The following is a 25,426-nucleotide window of genomic DNA, read 5'->3' as shown; positions in this document are numbered from 1 at the left end:
TAGACCTTGAAGGAGAGTCGTGATTCAGAAAAGCAGAGTTAGCAGAATGGAGGCGGGTGCTACAGACCAAAGGAATAATTCAAGAAAGGCAAGTACACAGGAAGGGCCATGCCTGAAAGTAGTGCGGCCAAGCCTGAAAGGTAGTGGTGGTGAAGATGGCTGGGGGGTCAGTGGCAGCTGGTGACACCCTTGGACGTCTGACTGTGACTGGAGGCTCAAATGCAATTGTGCTCTATTCTCTGTTTCTACTTTGAGTTCAGCCCTTGTAGCAAGGAAATGTCCATTAAGCCCTATTTAGGGCTAAAGGTGTGTTTTTTAAAAAGCATCTTTTGTACATCCTTAGTGCGGTACTCTTATTATAATTAGAAGAAAAAAAACAGGAGCTGAAGTTTTCTTCACAGAATATTTTGGTTCCTTTAGTTCTCAGGGCCTCATCTGTTGTGATGGTGGAAGAAAGTGTCTTTATATCCCACTGGCCAATCTTCAGTAGCATGCCTATCTGAAGTTTGTATTCTCATCCCTGAAACTGCCCCTATGTGAGCACTGCTGTGACAGGAGACAGTTGGGAGCACCTGACAGTGAAAAGGCAGGAGAGCTGTGTAAACAGAGTTAGTTTGGGAATGATTACTGAATGGTTGGGCGAGGTCTGTTTGTTTGAGTTGACAGCCTCTCCCGAACTCTTTCATTAAACACCCAACTAACCTCAAATTGCCCTCTTAGAACTTAATCTCAATGCAATTTCCAGCATTTCTAACCATCAATCATAAAGAGGTACTACCCTAAAAGGGGGTCTTTTGTTCAATGTTAGGAGACTAACCCCATCTACAAAACTACAAATGCCCCAGATGGGAAGTAGGATTGATGTATAAATCACTAACTCTATTAGGTAGTGTAAGTAAAATACTTATAACAAGCTGGCACACAGCTTGAAAAAGTGTCCTCTGAAACTTCTGGAAATTCAGAATGCCAAAAAGTGTTGGCAGAGCGTTTCTGATGAGGTAGGCCTTCATCTACCAGGGAAACATGATTTTGGGGTCTCTAGAAAGCAAGTTCATACATGAACTCCATTCTGGAATAAAGTTTATTTTCATGTTTGCTCTGATTTGCCACCAGTTGTAAATTCCTTTAGTGAAGGAACCGTTCCAGCCAGTCTGTGCCCTAGCATTTCTCAAAGTGTTTTCCTCAGGCTACCCGGTCACCTAAAGATCCTGGGTGTCTCCCCAGACCAAATCAATGAAACAGGGTCCTGGAATTTAAATTATAAATAAGAAACTTCCTTATTTCTATAATTACTGAAGTTACTTCTACTTAGACTCTCCTTATGTTATCATTTCATCTCCTATCTTCCCAGACAAGTGAACCATTCAAAGATGGAACTGAGACTGGGTTTAGATAGTCTTCCCAGCAGGCATGTTGCCAAATGAATGATGTCACCCAGAGTCAAAAACTTAATCCAATACCTTCACCAACAAGTTAGGAATGGCCAAGGGATTAATTGTGGTTGGAATTTCAGAGGATAATTACACATCAAACTTCTTTAAATACCCAATTCCTAGTTTCTTTTCTTCTTTTTAGTATTTGCCACTTTTCTCCCTGTTGTTTTTTGTTTGCCTTTGCTTTTTTTTTGGATTTCCCCAGAATACTGAGTAATAGTACCCGTTGTGGGTGACAAGAACAGAAATGCTTATAACAATTTCACACTTGTGAAAGCATATCTTCCAAAACAGTTTCATTTCTAGAATATAAAATCCACACCTCCTCAGCCCACTTGAGCCTTCCTTATTTAAATACAAGTAAAGGTATATTTTGGAGACCAGCAAGTTCTCTTTTTCTAAAGTATGTCTTTGATCTTAAGTGTACAGCTATTACCAAATACATATCTTTACAACTTTTATACTTCATTTTTTAAAGTCAACCAACTAGTTATAACATACGGTTATGTGTTCTGTGAAAGAAATTGAAGTAAAATGTACATCACATTTAACAGGGAAGTTGTGCAATTGATGGGAATAGATGGACCTACAGAGAGAAGACCTAAGTTTTAAGTCCCAGTTTACTATCCAAATGATGCCAAAGAAATTCACATAATGTCTCTGAGTCTCAGTTTCCTCTTCAAACAAAATAAAAATCAAAATAATTCTTATTTCATAGAGTTATTGTAAAGGTTAAAGTACATCATGAATATTTTGGTTCTCAGTTAAGCATTTATGAATGCTTGCTAATACTAAGGAATTCCTTGATCCCAGAAAAAGCCTTCCATTTATTTTTAACTTTTGTATTTTTCAAAATGAAAATTGGTCTCTTGCCCCTTCCTAAAGGATGTAGGACATGTTTTTTGCACTTGTGGTTCCACTTCTATCAAATGTGCCCGCATTCAGGTAACACAGGTGCCACCAAGTGGTCACTAGGGGGTACTGCAAGCCAAATCTAGGTGTGATAAGCCACAGCATCTTGATGCTGTGGCAGGCAATTAGAAATGTGCGTATAGACCAAAACCAGTAATTTTTCTTCTTCCTTGGTGACATAAATTCAGTAACACAACCTAGATGTAACATGCAACACCACCTTACTTTTTATTCCTTCCTGATTTATCCTAGAGCCTACAATCAACAACAATTAAAAAACCATTGGCTGTCACCTACATAAATCCCTAATGCTTACTTACAGCCAAAGACCGGCAAAGAAATCTGAGAACTGCAATGCCCAGATGAATGCAATGCCCATATGAATGCTTAGGTTCCCCCAAGACCAATTATAACCAAAATGCTGGGAAAGGAACCCCAGCATCTGTAACTGTTAAAAGATAAAAGTCCTGCAAATGATTTTGTTTTACTGTGAGGATTGAGAACGATTGGTTTAAATAATGATATTCCTCATGTTAAAAATGTTTTCTATTGCTTTAATATTTAATCAGGGTATATTCTTATTATAAAATATCTTATTAACACAGAGTTTCTCTCTTGTAATAACAGGTGGATGATATATTTATAGATTCGGCCTTGAACAAACATTATATCAAGAACCGAGTAATCAGACTGACGTATGTATATTTGGGCAAAGGGGTAGTCACAGCCTTCAGGAACAAAGGACAGAGGAGACAGAAACCCTCATATATTGTGTGCCTCGATGAGCTAGGCTCTTGGCTAGGGATTGTCATAAACGTTCTCTCTACAACAGTCTTGATATAGGGTTGACCACCATTTTGTAAAGGAGAAAACTAAAACTCAGGGAGGTTGGGTGATATGTTCAAAGTTCCCAAAATGACAGAACCAGGATTCCAACCCCACCTATTGATTCCAAGGTCCGGAAATACCAGAATCTGTGGTCTTGGGAAAACCCAGGAGCATGTCACTGCAGAAACCAAGTTGTATTCTTTTGACAGACACGTCATTTCAAAAATATGAAGAAGGCAAAGTTGACTACAATATGGGGTCTTAAGTTTTAGCTGTAATGAAGCCTTAGTGGCAGGAGGCATACCCAAAGAAAAAGGTGTTTCTGTTTTAATAACTTTTCTGTTTGTTGTGGTGTATAGAAAAGACTCATATCAGTTGCAGAAATTGCTCATAGGTTTCAATTGTGTTATTTGGAAAGCACATAGCAGCAGAAGATATAGGTAATATATACAAACCTATGGGCCTATATGACTCATCTTAAAGAAAATGAATATATTAAGACAGATTTATTTGAAGGAAACAATAATCACTTTTTTTTTCACTAATAGACTAATGCCTTATTGATGGATGTACTCCAATTTCTTTATATTTTTACTGAGTAACCAATGAAGGATTTTATAATATAAATTGGATAAATTTTATAACATTGAGGAGATAAAAAGCACATACTTGCTGAAACTTTTTAGATTTTATGCCCTCTATTTTCAAATTCTGATTTGAAGCATAACATTCTAGTAACATCATACTTTTATGAACTTCTTTGTATTTGTAGCCATTATCCCTACATAAGTTTTTGCACAAGTCCAGAGAAATTCCACCTGGTAAACAATGTTTTCCCTTTGATTTAAGAGGGAAAATTACTTGGTCATATGTTTGTCTATTTGACATAAAGTTCTGATCATTTATATCTTCATATTCCAGAGCCTAAATGGACCACAATATGTAAAAATGCCCCAGAATTGATATGATTTTCTCTTTTTGTAGTCAAAGGATTCAGGAAAATAGGCCTTTAGTGCATTTTTAGAGATTGAATCTTTTGAAGTATAAAAATAAGAGACATGGCAGAACAACACACAGGTTTCATTTTTTTTAAAGATCTTTAATTGCTTTGTTCTTTTTAACGTTAAGAGTATGCAAAAATTCAGTGCCACAAGTAAAAGGACTCAACTCTGTGTATATGAAAAAAGTTCAAGAAGTTAGATATGTTTAATCTGGAGAAGACTTCATGGACTATAATATCACTGTCTTCAAATATTTTATGTAGATGAAGGAACTGATAGTTTAGGTTATGTCCCAACTTGTAGACCTAAGCTTAATAGATGGAAGATATAGAGAGACATATTTTAACTCAAAATGACGAACTCTCAAAATCAGAGCTGACCAAAGAGAAATATGCTTCTTTAAGGAAGTATATCTTCCATTATTTTAAGTGCTGTGCTAGAATTAGAGGACTACTGGTCATGGACGCTCTAGAGGTGATTCAGGTATCAGATACACAGTGATTGGTCAGAGATCATTAAAGTTTCTTCCAATCATCAGAGTTTGTGATTTCAATGATAATTTTTTGATGTCTGAATCTTACCCAACTGCTATAACAAGCCTTCAAATTAATAGGGAAAATGCACTCAAAACATAATGAAACTTGAAGATGGAACATATGAAAATGATCTTGGGTCAGAGAGTGACATATAAAAGAGTGTCAGGGTGAGATTCGCCCTTGACACTTTCAGCGATTCAGGTGTAATTCAGGGGAAGAAAACACAGGGAAGATTGTAAGATGATACCGGATGTATTCTTTGAATAAGCACCTTTTTGTTTTGTATCACAGTCCAGAAGAAGACGGTGTGAAAGCAGATATTGTTATGGTTTTCCAGTTCCCCTCTGCTGAGCAAAGGGCAATAAGAAAGAAGAAAATCCATAGTATTTTAAAGCAGAAGATAAGGAACACAAGAGCCTTGTCAATAAATGCCTCATCAGTTCAAGTTAATGGTAAGTAATTACCTTTCTATATGATGTGATGTTCTCTATTAGGTTCATTTTTTGTCTAATCTTACATTTAGATGCCATATTTCCATTCCAGATATTAGCCAGAATTTAGATGAAAGAAAATTTTAAGTTAAAAAAGTGACATTTTAAGGTTTTATTGTTCTCTGAAGAAAGCATGTCTGAAGTTAGTTATCAAGTAGATTTTCCTGTAGTAATTGACTGGTGCTCATCCCAGAATAAAGGCAAACTCTTACCACTAACAGAGAGTTAATCTGATCTAGCCACTGCCTCCGTGACTAAGTGAAAATACCAAGCATTTAGCAACAACCTCTTTTCTGGGTGGGACCTTCCTATAACAGAAACTCATGTTTTGCCTTTTAAAAATATGGATAGTTTCTGTATATAGTGAAATCATGAAGTTTTTGTTAACTTCTTTCCTATGGGCATTTGGGAAAACAGTAAACCAACTTTGGAGCCACTACAGCCATCTTATAAGTAACACTTTAAAAATCACTAACCTAGAAAAAAATTATTAAAAGTATTATACCATTGTCATTCCTCTAAAAAGAGAATCAACCTTTATCAAGGTCCTTCTCTATGCCCTTTACATGCAGCATCTGATTTCTAGATTCCTGTGAAGTAGACAAATTCACTTTAATAGATGTGAAAGTGGGGAAAAAAGATAAGGACTCTGATAATTAAATGGAGATAAGATTCAAATCTAGAGTTCTAATTTCTTGAGAGGCTCCATTCAAAAAGGGTTCTGTGGTCAAACACATTTTAGAAACTCTGTATATGATATTCATCTCTTGGAAATTCATCCCTTATATTAGCATATTAAAGGCTCTGAGGAATCTAACCAGATAGAAACCTGATTACCCTTGTACACTAAGCTGCTTCCACAAGCATTTACTTCCGGCAGACTAGTAAAGATTTCCCCTACAAATTCTATTGGACACCACATGTAGAGTCACAGAAAATAATCGGAGTGATTCATATCAGATGTGAAACAGGGTGCCCTGCCCTTGTAAGGGTCTGGCTGGCTCTTCAAGAGGAAACCTGACCAGGAAGTGAAAATCTGAGGGAATGGGATGGGCTGATGTGACAAAGAGTCAGCTACTCAAGGAATAAAGCTGAGGACCTCTCCCAAGCCAAGAGCGAAAAACCTGTCAAGGGCTTAATCCACTTTCTTTGTTAGATGGAAAAACAAATGAATCGATGTTGTGAAATAGCAGCAATTCTGATAAGTTACATGATGTATTCCATGTAATTTCCAATAACCTGTTAACTTGCCAGTAATTAAAAAGCCTGAGAGCTATCTGAAACCAGAAATGAAACATGAAATGGTCATAAGCTGCCTGGTCTTTTTGTTTCTTGCAGGTTCAGTTTGAGAGCTGCAGATTATTTTAATGATGTAGTAGATTAAAATGCATGATGTGCTATTGGAGAACCTGATGTGAGAATTACCCGATTAATTCTAACTGATGAGTGACTGCAGGACCACACAAGTATTGGCCCATGCCTTTGCTCCCGTTTTCTCATCTGCAAAATTTCAATGATAATGTTTGCTCCCCCTGAAATTATAGAAATACCCTGACGATCTACAAGGAAATAGAAAATAGAATATGGAATAAATAGGCTGTTACCACTTAGAAATCAAGTAAATCACGCATATACTTTAGAAACCTGAAAGCATTAATGCGAGTGACCGACAGGTAGTAAGACAAGCTAGAACCTTGAGGGTTTCCAAATTTCAAAACGTAAAACGAACAGTGTTTACTAGCACTTAGGAAATGCCCATTTAGTGGAAAGCACAGTAGAAACCTCAAGGCAGTTCTTCTAGGCAAAAACATTGCTCTCCAGGAGCACTTAATTTTGGAGACCCCCCCAACGAATGGAAAACTGATGAAATTCTAGACTAAGTCTACAAATAATCCTGCAGCCCAAGAGTTAGCCATCATTTGTCAAAATCTGTGTTTTTGTTGTGACAAGTAACTATGTGGTGTGGGTCCTTCATGTGATGCAATGTGTCAAAGCAAAGCTGAAACCAACATCTTTGCATTGCAAACACCATGGCTATGGAAAAGCAGCTCACTGCCTATATTCGGTGAGTGTGTGTTCCAGTTCCCATTATGTTGGAGCCCAGCATGTAGAGCCCTGAATACTAATTACATTACTCCCAACTCAGAAGTGTGGTAGAGGGTTACTTTCAAGACTAGGGTTTGTTTCTTATCACTCCTAGATGCAGAAAGAAAAAATATTTTGTCAAAATTAGAAAACTTCAACAGCTAGTTACTTGTGTATGTATAGTATACTTCCCGGTGTAACCATTCTCCCTAAAAATTCAACCCTTAAAAATCCAATTACACTCACAAGCACTAAACTTAACCTGGTATCATTCCTGGAAAGGGATGATTTGCATCTTGCTCAGAAGTTAAAACTAAATCAGAAGTTGTAACTGACAAATTCTATTTTCCATTTTAGTGCATTGCTAATATGGGGCATATTAAAAGTTTTTTTTTAAAAAAATGAAACAAGAAATTTACTACCTTAAAAATACGTTTGATGGAAATTTGACTTCTTTTTACAGAGTAAGCATTGAGAGTGTGTCCTGAGAAATTGATTCTTCACCATCTGATGATTTGGGGATGACTTTAAGGGTATCCTTGAATTCAGTATTTTCGGACCCCCCACTTTGCAGAGTTCATCAGTACTAGTTTCGCAAGTGGGATTTATAGAAGGTGAATAGAAAGAAACATTCTTATTTTGCACAATGGGAAGTTAGCTGCAGAGAATGTAAGTCTGAAAAACATGGCAATGGTACAAATTAGTAAAAGTTTATCCTTATTCTGCTCAGTAAGCCATTTTATCTTGAAAATCATCAGTCTTCATATAACTTTCTACCAATTTAAGTTTAAATGTTTGTGTTTCCTTTATGAGATTTTTAACTTTGTTGGGAATTAACAGAATTTAATCTTAGTTTCTGTCTAATAATTCCTCTTTACCATACTCAGCTCGTGTTGGATAAGAATACACAATAGTTTTTTCTTCAGAAAAATTCATTTTGATAATTTAGGAACTGTGTTTTAGAAGAATTTTAAATACAGTTTACATGGGCGTTTTCAAAGTTTTTTCCATTCGTAAACCCTTTGACCAAGGAAAGGTTTATATGAAATCTTAAATAAAAGAGATGAAAAGAGAACTGTTCTGGTTGAGGCTGGGTTTGAGCCTTGAGAACTCATCTACTTGCTCCTTCTTTCCCCACTTTCTCTATCTCCTGAGGTGAAATCCAAAGAGGCTTTATTCTGTACCATTGAAAAACCAATGTTCTGTATTAATACAAATTATTTGTGATTTTTAATCACCCACTATTTGTGTTTTAATCATCCACTGCTTGAGGTACTACCCACCTAATTAGAAATCACCTATAAGTCTCTACTAAAATTTTGCACATATACTATTATATCAGGTAGCCATTCTCCTGATGTGTATGCTCAACTGTCTAGAATCTACATATGGTCGGTACTCTGATAATTTCAGGTCGTTGAGGCCAACCAGGAGAATATCAAATTATTATTCTATGTTCTATTTTGTTTTTCAGCAATGAGCTCATCAACAGGGAAACTAACTGTCCAAGCATGTAAGTCCAGTTAGCTTATACAAACAAGTTCAATTTCCATATCAGAAAGGACAATATCTTCAAATATTAGCTCATAATTTCCCATCCCTGTCCTACATTTTCTCTGGGAGAGAACAACAACTGGGCAATAGATGGAAATAGTTTTCTTCTAACTCTGAGACCAATCTTTTCTCATGTTTTTCTTTTCTCAAGAAAAACATTTAAGGTGGTTCAAATTTTGGGACAATTTGAAGAAATTATGTTTCTGGTTTGGAATAAATGAACTTGCTTTCATAATTTTCTAAATGCTATGAAATGTGCTTTCTGCTGAGAAATAAAATAATGAGAAAGTGATAAATGGGGAGGAGACAGACCCCGTTATCTATGACTGACCTATACAATTTGCTTCATATATCTCCTCTTCACGATCAACAGCATCTCCACTTGCTTACTTCATATCATTGCTGCCTAAATTTTGAAAGTTTCATACAAGTGGTGATGAATTTGAGAAAAAGTATTCGTGCATTTGCCTCTGTATCTTACAAATACACCACATTATACATTTTTATTTATTCATTCAGCAAATATCTTTTTAACATGTACCAAGTGCCAGAAAGTATCACTGTGAATAAAACGTGATACTGCTTCTAAAATTAAGAGTTCAAAGATAGGGGAAGATATAAATAAATCAGGACATGTTAAGACAGTGTGATAAATGCCATGACAGAGTAAGTACACACCACTGTGAGAGTCAACCACAGAGCCAGCTAACCTTGTCATGTCAGGAAGTGATGCCTGAGACAGCAAACAGGAGGGCCCATAAATCAAGTAACAGGTGGATACCATGTTTCCCCCAAAAGTAGACCAGATTTTATATTAATTTTTGCAATAAGACCGGGTCTTCTATTAATTTTTGCTCCAAAAGATGCATTGACATCATGCTAGGGCTTATTTTCCTGTTAGGTCTTATTTTCGGGGAAACTCGGTATGTGTCCTGGGTAGAGGGAGTAGTATGTAAAAATGTCTTGTGAAAAAAAAGAACATGGTCATTTCTTGTAATTGCAAAGTGTGGCTGGAACATCGAATGGGGGATAGGGGTATGAAAAAGGGGAATGATTAGTAGTGATCAAGGACCAGAATCATGCTGAAACATTTTGACTATATTTGGAAGGCAGTGAGAAATCCCTGAAAGGTTTTACACACATCAGAAAGATCACTGTTTTCAGTGCAGAGAATGAGTTGGAGGAGCAAGACTAGAGGCAGGGAGATAAACTGGGAAGCTGTTGTAGTCCTCCAGATAAAAAAGAAAAAATGGTAGGAGACTATAGTAATGGCAGAGTGCTGGAGAGTTCTAAAATGACTAGCCGCAGTTGGAATGTAATCAATACCAGTACATTTTCTTTTTTGATATCTCATTAGTTGGAATAAGAATTGAGCCTACCATATTTTCTTTATTACCACTATATGCTAAGCTGGCTTAATTCTTAGCAGGAACCCTAAGCAGCAAACTAATCTCTGATCTGATGTACATAACAAAGTATATATTCCCACCAATAGTGAATATGATGTTTCTGTGGAAACATGGAACCCTCCATCCTGAATAGTGAGAAACTGGCCATGATACCTTAACCCATGTACACCTTAGGAACTAGTCACTCAAAATATACAGATAAAGAAGTTCCAGCAAATAGGCAATACTTGTCTGGTCCGTTCTTCTGGTGAGGACTACATGTTAAGGTAACACTGCTGGATCTCCTACAACTGGGAAACAATAATCTTAGTAGGCGCTCTTAGGACATCTATATAATTGATACTGCAAGTCTTCACAACACACACATTGGACAGGTAACCTCCATATAACAGTTTTGCTCTAACATGGTTCGAGAATTGGGGAAAACCCTCATACAACACGGCATCCTAGAACACGGTTTCACTCTAACACGGTTTAAGAATTAGAGAAATCCCCGAACAACATGAAGCGTAATAAGAGCTTTTAAGAACAAAAAATATCTCATTTGAAATTAGGGAAATCCCCGAACAACACGGCATGCAATAAAAGCTTTTAAGAGCAAAAGACATCTCATTGAAATTTTTCATTCGAGCGTGGATGTCATATCAGATTTGACTGCAGAATTTTAAAATTTATTATAATTTTAAATCCATTTTGTTCGTGGAGTAAGTTCAGAGGACGAAGATATCTTGTCAAAAAGAAAACACCCTTGGTTAATGGTGCTTAGTAGTGATGACGAAGAAAACATTATTTAATACATATTAATATGTTATACATGAGGTGAAAATTGCTTTGATAAAAATATTTCTCTTAATTATAAAATATAATAGTATGTGTTTTTTTTTAATTTTTGGGACCTAAGCCCCTTTTTTGTACTAGTTCTTTGTTTCACATAACACGGATTTGCATAACATGCCAGTTTTTAGAACCTAACAACCATGCTATACGTGGCTTACCTGTATGTAGTAGGTCAACCCTTTGCAGTTTAACATAACTTCAATAGGCAATATGTTCTACATCTATAAATGTAAGGAGTGGGCAAAATATCAACATATCAGCAAATATAGAGGATAGATTTTACATGTTTATGTAACAATAGATGCAAATATTGCACTGCAGTACTCTATTAGGTTCTTTGTATCAAAGATTATAGAGACATTTCTTGTAACTTAACAATCTCTTCTCTTTCAGGTTGTGGTAAACGAGTAGCTCCATTGATAGTCAACAGAATAATGTCTGAAGACATTGCAGTCAAAGCTGCTTGGCCTTGGCAAGCTTCCCTTCAGCGAAATAACATACATCAGTGTGGAGCCACTTTGATTAGTAACACGTGGCTTGTCACTGCAGCACACTGCTTTAAAAAGTAAGTTATTGACTTTAAGTTGGATTCTGGTAGTGCTAAGAAAAACTCTGAGTTTTCTTATGTGCTGAGTAATAATCAATGCCCCCAAATATTACTGAAGTAAAATGAAAAAAACTTCTTTCAGGTTTTTTTCCTAAAATAATGTAACACTTGCATACTTATTTGGAAAGTTAGTGGGGGCAGTAGTCATTATCCTATTATTCACCGATCAAGTCCTCAGAGTTTTAAATAAAGAAATTATGTAAGAAAGCAGAAGTCGTCCTAACACAAAATATTTACTAATAACAACATAATGAATCATTTCTCAAACAATCCTCTCCACTTAACACTAGTGTCTGTTTCTGACAAACATCAGGCTAGTATCATCCTGATCATAAATAATCAAATTAACTACAAAGTGAAACTGAAACCTTCAATGGATGTAGGAAGTTGGTAACTATGATAATGGAGAACTGCTCAAATCAAATTATACAGCATTGACGTCTGAAGATCTGGTAGAATTAGAGCATTTCACAACCAAAGTGATAAAATTACAAAGATGATAAGGACAGGTACTTCAAAAGAGATTCCTTTAAATAACAAAGGATTAAGATGCACCCTTGGGCCACCCAATCGGAACTTCATACAATGTACAGACGGTGCCAAAAAAATGTATACACATTTTAAGGAAGGAAAACTGTATTAAAATGGCAATACTCAATATATACCTATGACAAAAGATGACTACAAGTCGCATTTGACTTTTGCAATTATAAGAGGTGCTCCAAGTGGTTACCATCAGCGTCCAGACACTTCTGATTACGGCGAACTACCGCTTGAGCAACGTTGACCAAAGTGTCCACTTGTATACATTTTTTGGGCACCCCCGGATGTCAAGTGCCTCTTGACAATGGTGCTGCAAAAGGCAAAAATAGCCTACAGAATCAGGAGCTGCATTTGAACAGGCTCCCCAGGTTCTTTGCATGCACATTAGAACTTAAGAAAGATTATCTTAGAAGACAAAAATTTTATACTGAGAAAACTCTGGGAGAGAAGATACACAGTAATATTCATATACAGTATCTGAGGTACTTTTCTATGGATAAGAATTAGGAAATCAAAGAAGAACTTGTGAACAGTCAGAACTGCTCAAACATGTAAGAGATTCCAAGGTGAAGAAAGGGACTCTAAGGCAAAGAAGATGTTCCCAGCTGCAGAAGGGTTCAAGCATAGACAATTGCCACTTGAGAGTATTCAACTATTGCTATATATTAAGCTCCAGTATGCCACAAACATTTTCTTAGGTGCTTAAAAATTGTTTTATGTGATTATTACACCCACGTGCTTGGTAAGCAGTTAAGTAACTTGCCCAAGGTCACAATGCTAGGAGATAGTGGCGTTAAACACAAGAATACATCTTCCTTGTGACACGTCCTATCTTTCAAGTATTGGATCAGTGAGAGGACTAAATTACTTTTTATGGCCTTTCCTACTCTGAGATTATTTGATATTATTGCAGTCTAATATTGAGTTAACACTTTAAGAAACGTCATTACATGATTGGTTTTTTTAAAGCAAATAATCAACAAAATTCCCAGATTATTTTTATAGGGATGGTTTCCAGATCAGCGGTTATGACTTTGAATTTTTACAATTCATCTGAGTGTCTAAATTACTGATTTATATTGACTATCATTAAATTACATCGTGTTGATTTTGGCCCAGATTAAAAATTTAGAAAGTTTATTCATAATTCTCACTTAAGATCTCTCATGTAAGGTATTTCTTTCCTGTTTGTCATCTACAAATGACACTGTATTAAATAGTGTCAGGACATTGTTAGAAAGGGTTAGAATGATCACTCCCATTTGAGTAACAACAGTTCAAGTTCTGTCCTTTGCATTTCCAAGTTCAAAATACTTGATTTAGGTTAAGTTCATCTAGTCCTGATTAAGTTGAGGGAGATTTGCACCAATGAAACTCACAAAAGATTGATTTATAAACAAAAATGTCAATATATGTATGCTATATAAATAAATGTGTTTATAAAACCAATCTTTATTTAGCTTTTCTAATTAGAGTATTTTTACACATTAAAATTGTATATAAAACCAAAATTTTAAATTGCCTTAAAAGTAATAATCCCAACATAATTAACAGCTGTCAGATTGGATTTATAACCCATTAATACATTTATGTGCTTCTTTCTATGACTAGTTACCTATTATAAAATAAATTAGTTGAGAAACGAGTATCTATATGGACAGTATCTGTCTCTTGGCTTATCCCTTATGGATGATGTGCAATTAATTAGTTAAGGAACATTTATCTTCCTATTAATAAAGATTTTGATGGGGAACCATGTCCTATAAAGAGAAGGGCAGAGAGAAACAAATAGACATGTGATACGAGGCAAATAGTTAACTCCCCTAGGCCTTATTTCCCTTAAGTATAAAAAATATGCTTTACTAGATGATCTTTCATTACTAGATAATCTTTCCAATCCCTGTATGTACATCATCCACCAGACGCTCAAGCCCACAAGCTAAAAGTCGCATGCAATTGACCATCTCTCACAGTACTTAGACCGCTTTTACCTCATCCACTCTTTCCTCCAATAATCTATTCTCCAGAAAGAACCAACATGACTTTTTAAAATATAAATGACTCTACATTACTCTCATCTTAAAATGATCCAGTGAATTCCCACATCACTTGAATAAAACCTTTAGTCATGACACTCTAAAATCTGGTCCCTATCTTTGTAGCCTATCTTTGTAACCTCATCCCCCACACCATTCTTCCCTGTGTCCTAAACTGCAACCCATCTGGTCTCAGGCCTTGAGAAGTTTGTCTAGAAACTTGTCTTCCCATCTTCTCACAGCCGACTCCTTGTCAACTAGGTATATTAGCTCAAATGACTTGTCGTCCAAAGAGCCTTCCCTAACTACCCCTTAGCACTCTTTTTCATTGACCTATTTTATTTTATTCAGTCTTTATCACTGTTTGAAGTTATTTATCTATTTGTTAATGTGCTTCATTCTTTTTCCTTCACTGGAATCTAATACTCTTGCCAACAGAAACCTTTTCTGTCTTGTTCACCATTTTATCCCTAGCAATTGGAATGTAGATCAGCACACAGATCTTCAACAAATATTTGCTGAAGAGATAAATGATATTTTATGTGCTTTAGAGTTCTAAAATTTAATAATTGGATTCAGTTGTAAGATGCTATTTGCATATGTTTTATCTTTCAAAATAGTAGCAGTGCACTATATTTAAATAGTCCAAAAAAGCTATCATTGCAACCAAGTATTTTCAGGACGGTATTTTCCCTTATATTACCTAAATACAATTATTGTAGTGCATTTCATATACCTTGTTCATTTCTAACCTTTTCCAGGGATATAAATCCATATCACTGGACTGTTAGCTTTGGGACAACAATCAACCCTCCGTTAATGAAAAGAAACATCAAAAGAATTATTGTCCATGAGAGGTATCACTCGCCAGCAAGAGAGTATGACATTGCTGTTGTGCAATTCTATCCCAGAGTCACCTTTTCTGATGATATCCGCCGGATTTGTTTGCCAGAAGCCTCTACATCCTTCCGACCGAATTCAACTGTCTATATCACAGGATTTGGAGCACTTTTCTACGGCGGTGAGTATCTCCAAAACCCACCTAAGGTGTTTATAGGGCTTAGGATCAGAGAGTCCTAAGCCTTATTTAGGGTAGTGTGATTTGATCTCCATACTTATTTTCCTGCCAGCCATTTCCACACAACTTGGTTGGATTAGTTAGGATTCTAGTTTTACAAGTGACAGAAATTCAACTCAGATTAGCTAAAGCAAAGAATAATGATAAAATGGAAAATTTTGCCCTTGTAATTTGGAAATCAAGAGTGAGATGAGTCTGGCTTCAGACACAGCTGAATTCAGGGATTCTTATGATGTCATCAAGCTCTAAATCTCTGAATCTTTCCACTTGCTGGCTCTGTTTCCCGCTAGATCCGCTTTAAATGGAAGGATTCTAGCTTCACATAGTGGCAGCTCAGGATTGAAATCATTTTTACCTAGTAGATGCCAAGGGAAGAACACATCCCTCTCTTTGCTGGAATCTACATTAATCCCTGAAAAGGTCTGTTTTGTCCCAGCTTGGGTCCAGGGGTCCTTGAATTGACTGGCTAACTCAAATACTCCCATGTATGCTTAGACCAAGAAAAGCAGGTGTGTGATTGACAGCTTGGTCAGAATCACACAGAATGAGAGAGAAGCAGTTCTAAAACGGTGGGCTACAAGGAAGACATAAAAGAATGGTCCTTCAGCAACACTAAAATCTATTTCTATGTGCTGTTCTCCACGCAATGCCAGGTGTACATTAGATATGTTGTAATCTTCGTGCCCACCTTCACTCCAAGACTCCCTCACTTTGAGCTCCATCTCTGTGAGCCTCCTCTATCCTTTTCATCTCCTCTTCCCTGTAATTTGCTCTGTCACTCATTATCACTTTCCTCAATCACCTCACAAATATTTCCTTTGCTCAGCTACAATCTCCATTTGCAGCAAAATCTACTTCAGAACTAAAGAGGCTAATTTAAGAGTGATCAGAAATAAGAATATTGTATAGAGATAAATCATCTCTGATAACAGAGCTTCCATTGCCTTCTCTAAGATGATTTAATTGATATAATAACTTAATCTCCTAAAAGTAAAAAATATTTTATTTTTTAATGTTTTTTGGGGTATACTTAGCCAGACACACTCTGGATTCTAAAATCTGGTCCAGGTACATCCATATACAACAGAAAGGGGGTTTCTTTAACTCTGGCTTGAGAAGATAAAAAAGTGGTTTCTGATCCATTCACAGAGCTCTATACAACTTGTTTATGTACAATAAACTTTAAGGAATAAACTCTTAATTTTCAGTCTCCACTAAGGAACTCAAGAACACCTTGCACTAATGTGACCAGGAATAGGCTTGATGGTTTGTAGATTTTCTCCAAATGTCACATATGGTTTCTATGCCAGCACTCTCTCTGATGGGTTTTCTCCTCAGATAAAGTTTGCATTCTCTGCTTCATGATGATGAGAGGGACATCTCAGATTCCCTTTGGCTTGGTGGGAAGAAATGTTTCTGACCTGGACTTTGAGGTTGGTACAGAAACGTGCCTGCCATGATACTTTTTGAGTAGTAACAGAATATAACTGACATGGATAGAACAGTATCCTAAACAACAGAATACTCACTTTTTCCAAGCACCCATGGAACATTCACCAACATTGACCGTACCTAGGTTTATAAAACAATCCTGAACAAATTTAAAAGAATTGAAATCAAAGATAGTATTCTCTCCAGTCATAATAGACTCAAACTAAAAACCATTAACAGAAAGAGGAAAGTCTCCAAATACTTAGAAGTTAAACAACACACTTCTAAATAATCCATAGGTCAAAGAGGAAGCCTTAAAGAAAATTTTGAGTACATATGAATGAAAATGAAAAACAAAACAAAACAAAAACCTATCAATATGGATAGCAAATAAAACAGTGCAGAACGGGAAATGTATAGAAAATGTGTACGTTAGAAAAGGTCTCAAATCAATAATCCAAGTTTCCACTTTAAGAAACTAGAAAAGAGTAAAATAAACCTAAATCAAGCAGAAGGAAGAAATTAATAAAGAGAATAGAATTAATAAAATGGAATTAATTAAATAATTCCATTAATTAGAATTAGAATTAATTAGAATTAATAAAATTATAATTAGAATTAATTAGAATTGATAAAATAAGAAATTAATAAAGAGTAGAAATTAATAAAATGGAAAGCAAGAAAATAATAGAGAAAATTAATGAAATAAAAAGCTACTTGGAAAAAATCAGTATTTTGTGAGAAATGTCATTAAGTATTCTACCAATAGTTGAGAAATAGTTCAGGGATATCCAAGATTTATTGAAAACAGCAATCAAGTCATCAACTGAGGCTGTGGTCTCATCTTCAACTCTGGGTTCTCTCCCAAGCTCATTGGTTGTTGGTGGAATTCTGTTTCTTGCCGCTATAGAACTCAAGACAACTTGCTTCTTCAATGATACAAGGAAAAAGTCTCTGAACTCAGGGAAGGCCTAAGCCCTTTTTAAAAGGAGTCACCTGATTAGGTCAGGCCCACTTTGGATAATCTCCTTTTTGATGAACTCAGTGTCAAACCAACTGCATCTTAATTACATCTGCAAAATTCCATCACCTACACCTAATAATATACTTTAATCATAAGAATTACATCCATCATATTCATAGAGCCCACCCATACTTGGGGAAGAGGAGATCACTAAGAAATCCTAGGGATTATCACAGAATTCTCTCTACTACAGTGTCAGTTTCCCAATGAGTGTACGGTTTGATAGCAAAAATACGTGAATGCTTGTGATATTCTTAGTTTCCACTGTAGGCAGTTGTCTTCCTGTCATAATATTGGTTTCTGCAACTCAGGATCTAGTTTATAATCTGGAGTCCCAAAATCACAATACATAAGAAATGAAATTGTTGACTTTAAATGTCATTTTATGGGTGACAATGCTTCATAAAATGTAAAGGATAAAATAAATGTACATAGTATTACAGTTATTTTATCAAGCCAAGGGAGAAAAACTAGACCTCCAAAGTTTCTGGAAACAATTTAGAGTCTACAAATACAAACTGTATTAAAAGAAAAAGAATGCCTTCCTAAATACATAAACTGATTGTTTTTAAAAATAAACATACAAAAATTTTCCAGAAAAAGAAACAAAATGTTTTGCTTGTTAATATAAGTAGTTATAAAAATGCGATAAGCATAAAAATTATTTAAATGTTTCTGATTTTACACAGAAACTTTTTTCTCTGGAAACTGCTTACATTAACCTCATTCTATAGTGATAAAGTTTGGAAAAAAGTCTGCTCACTTCATTCTAGCTAAGAATGCTGATTGTAAACACTAAAATTCCTTTGTTTTTCCTTAAGGGGAATCTCAAAACGATCTTCGAGAAGCCAGACTCAAGATCATAAGTGACGATGTGTGCAAGCAGCCACATGTGTACGGCAGTGATATAAAATATGGAATGTTTTGCGCTGGATATCTAGAAGGCATTTATGACGCCTGCAGGGTAGGTGGAAAGAGGTTATTTTGATATTAACTCAAAACATTTTTATCTGGCTTAAGAAATATTCTATGTTCTTTATACTAGTACAAAATACAAATAGCTTGTCAGTTCAAAAATTTCTAAGCGCAAATTTCACAACATAAACATATTTATAATGATTTTTAAAGCAAAATGAAAGAAGCAAAGAGTTTCTTTGATACTATCAAACAAACCAACCAATAGAATTAAATTTGCTTAATAACAGAAGTTCAAAGGTTCATAAAACTCCCTTTCCTTCATGGGCTCACATCTCAAAAGAAAACAATCATGAACAATGATCTATGATGTGATGATACAATGAGGAATAAATATGTTTATGTTTAGCTTGAAGGGAACTGTTTAGAGCAAATATCAGAGAAATCATATGTAAATGAGGCGTGAATGATAAACAGCACTTACCCAGTTATAGAATCAGGAAATAACAGAAAAGAGAAAGAGCATAGACACAACTATGAAAGTGTGAAATTACAGTTTGTATTTGAGGGAACCCCAGGTAATCTGCTCGGGCTCAGCATGAGAGGTTAGAAGGAGTTAGCGCTGAGAAGGTGGAAAAGTCCATGCTGTGAATATCTAGTACCCTTTCCACATCCCTCCTCTGTTGTCCAATATCTGCCCTGCATGCATATTTTCTGACAAAGGTATAAAAGCGTGCTTCTCTCTGGTGGCACTTACCTTATAATGTGAGATCCTGAAAACTTTGAGGTGATTCTACATGGTGAAGTGATAGGAATGGTGGCAGCAAGCCCTGCCCAGAGTCCCATAAATTACACAACATGGGCAACCTGTTACAAAAGACACATAGCATGCAGGCTGGGCAAGAGCAGGATCTGACACACATTTAGCCTCAGTTGTCATGAACGTGGAGGAAGACAGCTAGAATTCAGGGAATCCAAGGAGAGGTCCACGCCACGACAGACACGTGGAAGATGGCAACAGGAGTCTAGGAGAAGACATGATACGTGAATCTAGGCAAATGGTGAGATTAGTGACAAGCCTCAAGAAGGACTGGTGGTCATGAAGAGACTTCACTGGATTGGTCGCAAAGGCAAGATTCTTACCCCACAAGTGTGCAAGCGAGTAATAAGACAAAGCTGGAGTCACAGAAAAAGTGGGGAAGTTATCGAGGGACTCAGGCACAGGGGAACAAGACAGGAATAAAGCAACTGTAACAGGTATACATGGTGTGGGGCTTTGTCTGAGAAAACAGAAGTCCAAGCACCCTACTTAGAGTCAGAAGAAAACCAACATGAGCTTGACTTTCTGTATTGTATACTTGAAATGTGCTAATAGTAGACCTTAGGATTCTCAACACACACACACACACACACACACACACACACACACACACACACACGGTAACTATGTGAGGGATAGATATGTTAATTAACCTGATGGTGGTAATCATTTCACAAAGTACAGTATGTCAAATCATCATGTACAATTTAAATAAATACAATTGTATTACTCAATTATACATCAATAAAGCTGAAAATAAAAAAAATTAAAATGTGGAATTGAACTGTAAGGCTTTTATAACTTTTGAAATCCATGTTTCAATTAATTATCCTATAATTGGTAATTCATGTAGATTTCTAATAATAAAATATGTGGTTCATCAGAGAATCTTAAATAATAAGCTTTATAATTAGCTAATTTTATTTCTTTTAAAATTTTTTTTTCAGGGTGATTCTGGGGGACCTTTAGTCATAAAGGATCTTAAAGATACCTGGTATCTCATTGGAATTGTGAGCTGGGGAGATAACTGTGGTCAAAAGAACAAACCTGGAGTCTACACAAAGGTGGCTCTTTACCGAAACTGGATTACTTCAAAAACGGGCCTCTAATTCACTATGAAATTTAAACATAGAGAGCTGTATGCAGGCCATACATGTATGAGAATCAAAATATTCAGTGGATGTAGTTTAATGAAGCAAGATTAAATGACTGGACCTAACAACACAAGACACATGACATGATTTATTTTAGAATCACTTTAATCAATCAATATCTCATAGCCAATTTATAAGGGATTTAAATTTGTAAAGCAGTGGGTCAGTGTAGCCTGGCTTGAAAAATACAGCAGAAATACTCAACTGTTTAAATCATGCAAACTAGAGTATAAAAGAGGAACGATGCAATTTTTTGAGGATAATCCATGAGATTATTAGAATGTCTTTGTCAGGGGTGTTCCTTAAGTGAGGAAAATTTTAAACTCTCAACGAGTTCAGGAAACCATCATAGAAGTTCCTATGATTTCTTCAGAGCTCACAAATACTTTTTTTCCTATTTCCCTATTCCAGGTTTTCCAAAAGGATTTTCCACCATGAGGAATGAATGTTCTATTAATTTTGTTGTAAAAGAAAGTTTTATCTAGAAAACAACGTACGGCGATAAATTAAGCCAGAGATCTTCTAACTTTTTTCTGTGGTGAACCATCCCTTATTTTTTGGTGATTTTTAACACACACACACACACACACACACACACACACACACACACATCCCTATCTTACAGATATACCCAGAGAAAGCCTAATTAATGAATGAGTGTATATAGTAATTTGCTAATCAAAAGTACATTTTTGTTATACATTTTTGGGAAGGTGATGGTAACTTCTCAAGCAGTCCTAAACAATGGCACAAAAATTTGACATTTTATAGATGCGTTTGCATATTTGGACCACTAGGAGGTGGCTTTGTACTTTATTATTGTAAGGTTAAATGCCTAGAAAAAAATTGAGGTTTCTACTACACTGAATAATCAGAGTATTGTATTTCTATATAGAAAGTTTATTCCTTTGTATTGCTGCAGCTGAATACCCACTAAGGCTTGTGGCAGTAGTCTATTACAACCATGAAACTCTAATTTTAAAAAACAATGCTTTTTAAAATAAATATAAATTTTGAGGACCTATCACACAGAATGCATGAACAAAGGAATCTGAAAGCGCAAACGTACCCTCTAAGCAAAGTGAAGATATTAGGAAAGCCGAACTCACGTATTCTATGGTACAATTATATGAAGGCTTTCTGGAAATTGTTACTCTGCATGACAACACCCGCTAAACTTCAGGTTTGCAGGTGGGATGTCATTTACTTATGTAGTAGAAATATAAGCCAAATTATTGGAAAACTCAATTACTTTATAATAATCTCCCCCCATGTGTTATTAAGAAGGCATGAAAATAATCCCAAAATAATGGAAAGGAGATTTACAATTTACTCACCAAAAGAAATTGATCCATAACTTATAGGATTTTAAAATTTAGGAAAGACTGTCCGAGTCATGCAGGCCAAGACACTTATAGTCTGGAGAACTGAAGCCAGAAAGCATCAATGACTTGGCAGAACTGGGTAGTTTGTGTCTCCACTGGGTCAAGAACCCAGGTACCAATTTCACATGCCCTTTTCCTTGCCAAGTATCTTTCTGGGGGCCTATATTTATTGGATCATCGGATCTATAAAAATTTCAGCAAGTGCTATGGAATCTGTTTTAAATTAGGATAGTCTTAAGAGAAGAATTTTAAATGATGAGATTCACTTAGGCAGCTGGCTGCCAATTCTCTGAACTCACTTCAAGACAGAGTTGCTTCTTCATATATAAAAATATATGTAGGCATATAAATTATTCCATTTTTTGGTATATATAATTCTGACTTTTAATGTTAATACTTAAGAAATTATCTTAGAGTTATAAACTTTGTATTTCTAACTGTTTGGTGCAGCATTTCATTCTAGGTCACATGTAAGCACATTGATCTATCATTTTAATAATAAAGTTGGTGGTCAGAGCATTCTATAAATAATATTACTGAATTTGTGTTAGGCCAAAGCATGAATCTTTCTTTCAACTGCTGTTCATTTCTTTTAAATAACTTGTTTGGATCACTCTGAAGCAGAATTTCTCAACCTTGGTGGTTTTGACTTTTTGGCCCAGATAGTTGTTGTTAAAGGCTGTCCTGTGCATTGTAGAATATTTAGCAGCACCCTCACCTCTGCCTACTGGATGTCTATAATATACTCCTTCCCCCCACACTGTGATAAGCGAAAATATCTCCAGATATTAGCAAGTGTCCCCTAAGGGGTAAACTTGTCCCCTGTTGTGAACTACTATTCTGAAAACATTTTTCAGAAATGTGAGAGATACCTCAAATTTTGAGTTTGGAGTATTCAAAAATTTTGAATGCATTGAGTATTCAAAAACTATAGTCTCATGATCAAACCGAACATTCACTATCATGTTTCTAAAAGAAACAGCAGAATAAATGACTGATATTTCAGCCAGTGGCTAATTATAATACAAACTGATCTCCCCACACAGTGTGCTTGGAAGATTTCTCTCATACCTCTGCCAAGACTGGAGTATACTCAGAAAGCACCATTAACCAATACCATGAAGATGAGTTTTTATAAATATACCCTTTAGTAGAGTTTCTCTATCTTGACCACATCACAAAAACGTATTTTATTTTTTTACTTTACCTTTCCACAAATACATAACAAAATATATGTATGTTAAAAACGGAAACAGAAGTTTCATAAAACAATACCTTACTAAATGCAATAAAATCCAATATTTTCTATTCTTTACTATTTCATGTTTTAAAAATGCTTGCCTGGTCAACAAAACTGATGTCACAATCTACAGGTCATGACCTGCAATATCTATAATACATTCTGGAATACACATCCATTCTTATTAAAGCCATATTGTTATTATCTCACCTACTCCCGCCATTCTTCCACCTTCCTACTTCACCCATTTAGCAAATTGCAACTAAATGTGATACTATTCAATAATGCTCTTTCCGTGTTCTCAAATCTTCACTGCTTTGCCTGACAAATAGAGTCTAAATCCATGTCACCATAGCTTTTAAGGACCTTTACAATCTTCCAACAACCAATAGAGTTTTGTTTTGCTTATACTCAGGGCTCCTGAGTATAATACTATCTATTTATACTATCTATTTATAATACTATCTATTTCCTGAACACATTCTCCCCTCTGCTCTCACAATGTTCTCTTCACCCTACAGCTATCCATTATCCTGGACAAAATTACTGTCTATCCAAAACCTTTCTGATTTTTTTGTTCCTCCTCTAAAGCATTTCACATACTTTACCCTGTATTATCGTGTTTATGTTCATGTATTACCTCTAAAAATATTTTAAGTTTCATAAGGCTAAAGACTGCTTTATTCATTTTTGTATCTCCCACAGTATGTAAGACAATATTCTGTATATGCTATGTTTAGTGAGGGAATAAATTAACAGAGGCAAATTATAATTCCTATGAAGGAAAGAAACCTCAGTTCTTAGTTGTTAACTGCTTCCTCTATGTCACTCTCCTTTCCACTGCTTTCTGACCTGTACTGCTCCTACTTTGCATATCTTTGAATGTTCTTAAAAACCTCCTGCTCTCTGCCTACACCAGAAGTAACCAAAATACAGGCCCTTCATGCATGACAGTGAACTTTCAGAGCCCCTCTAACTCAGAAACTCTTCCCCATATTCCTTTAAATGAGCACATCCAAAATACATAGGGAAAGCTGAAAATAAAGCCAAAAAGCAAACCTCCCATTCCCTTTATTGTTTTGTTTTTATATAATCTACCAAGACTGTCTTTTTTCCCCTCTTTTTCCCATGGACTTCAAAACTCTGAGTACTTCCAATGGCCATGTTAGCTATACATAATTATTAATATATTCTTCCGATTGAAGCCCTTCCTTGTTGAATTTGCCAAATGGGAGACAACAGAGATAAATCTAAAAATCATATACATTATCTACTTTTTAAAAGCTCACAGAAATAAAAGAATTTGGATTTCAGGGGAAAACATGATATTTGGTTCATCAGTTTTAATTATCCATATAAGATGTCTTTTATTTTCTATTAGTAACCAAGATTTAACTGGTAAACTAACTTTTTAAAACTGTTTTGCTGTATTCCAAGTTCAGGGGACTCCTCCCACACCAGAAGTCACTAAATTAAATAAAGAGGGAAAAATCCTAAATGTCGCACTGAAATCCAAAAACATACTACTGGAAATGATCTGGGGCCCATGGGCTAGGCTAATAAAGGATGGAGAAGCAGTGAGAACGTTAAGGTTCTCCACATGTAAGGATGGGCCTGCAACATCCAAGCTTGGATAAAGATGCTATGTTTTAGGCTCAGTGACTAAAAACTCACCTGTTCGTAGACTGTGGTATTTCAGCTAAAGTTGGAATTACTAAAATCACGTTTTGGAGAAAAGCTAAACCAAAAGCCATTTTACAAATTGTTAATCTGCAGATTTTAGCCAGTAGGAAGAGGAATCTAAATACAAATCAACTTATATAGAAACAAGGAAAGTCTGAAAGAGAATAATAAGTTCAAAGGAAAGTTTGGAAATTTAGAACCTAATTCTTAGACAAACTAGTGGTAAAATGAGTCAGATTTTAATAGAGTAATATATAAAAATATTATTTGCAAAAATAAGGATGAAGGAGATAAAGTTATTCTCTCAGGTTTCTCCATTGAAAGACCCAAATGTGCTTGCTATATTTCTAAGGTGGGAGGTGGGTTCTAACAACATCTTCCTCTAGCTTGTACACTTCTCAGTAGACAAAAATAGGAGTTAGCT

General features: G+C 35.6%; 1 protein-coding gene across 1 annotated transcript in view; it reads left to right on the top strand.

Annotated features, from left to right (window-relative positions):
* TMPRSS11A (transmembrane serine protease 11A) overlaps positions 1 to 20,649 on the top strand; it is a gene marked incomplete at both ends in the record, with an annotated part of 34,926 nt that extends 14,277 nt beyond the window's left edge. The window contains 7 exons of the mRNA XM_081052289.1: positions 2,973 to 3,040; positions 5,002 to 5,162; positions 8,761 to 8,799; positions 11,480 to 11,651; positions 15,034 to 15,293; positions 18,627 to 18,769; positions 20,488 to 20,649. Coding sequence (XP_080908415.1) covers positions 2,973 to 3,040; positions 5,002 to 5,162; positions 8,761 to 8,799; positions 11,480 to 11,651; positions 15,034 to 15,293; positions 18,627 to 18,769; positions 20,488 to 20,649 — 1,005 coding nt within the window. The remainder of the gene's footprint in view (positions 1 to 2,972; positions 3,041 to 5,001; positions 5,163 to 8,760; positions 8,800 to 11,479; positions 11,652 to 15,033; positions 15,294 to 18,626; positions 18,770 to 20,487) is intronic.
* Between the last annotated feature and the right edge of the window lie 4,777 nt (positions 20,650 to 25,426).

This window comes from Rhinolophus hipposideros (assembly GCF_964194185.1).
Source record: "Rhinolophus hipposideros genome assembly, chromosome: 1".
NCBI classification, from domain to species: Eukaryota; Metazoa; Chordata; class Mammalia; order Chiroptera; family Rhinolophidae; genus Rhinolophus; species Rhinolophus hipposideros.
This window is presented reverse-complemented; position numbering and strand designations above follow the sequence as displayed.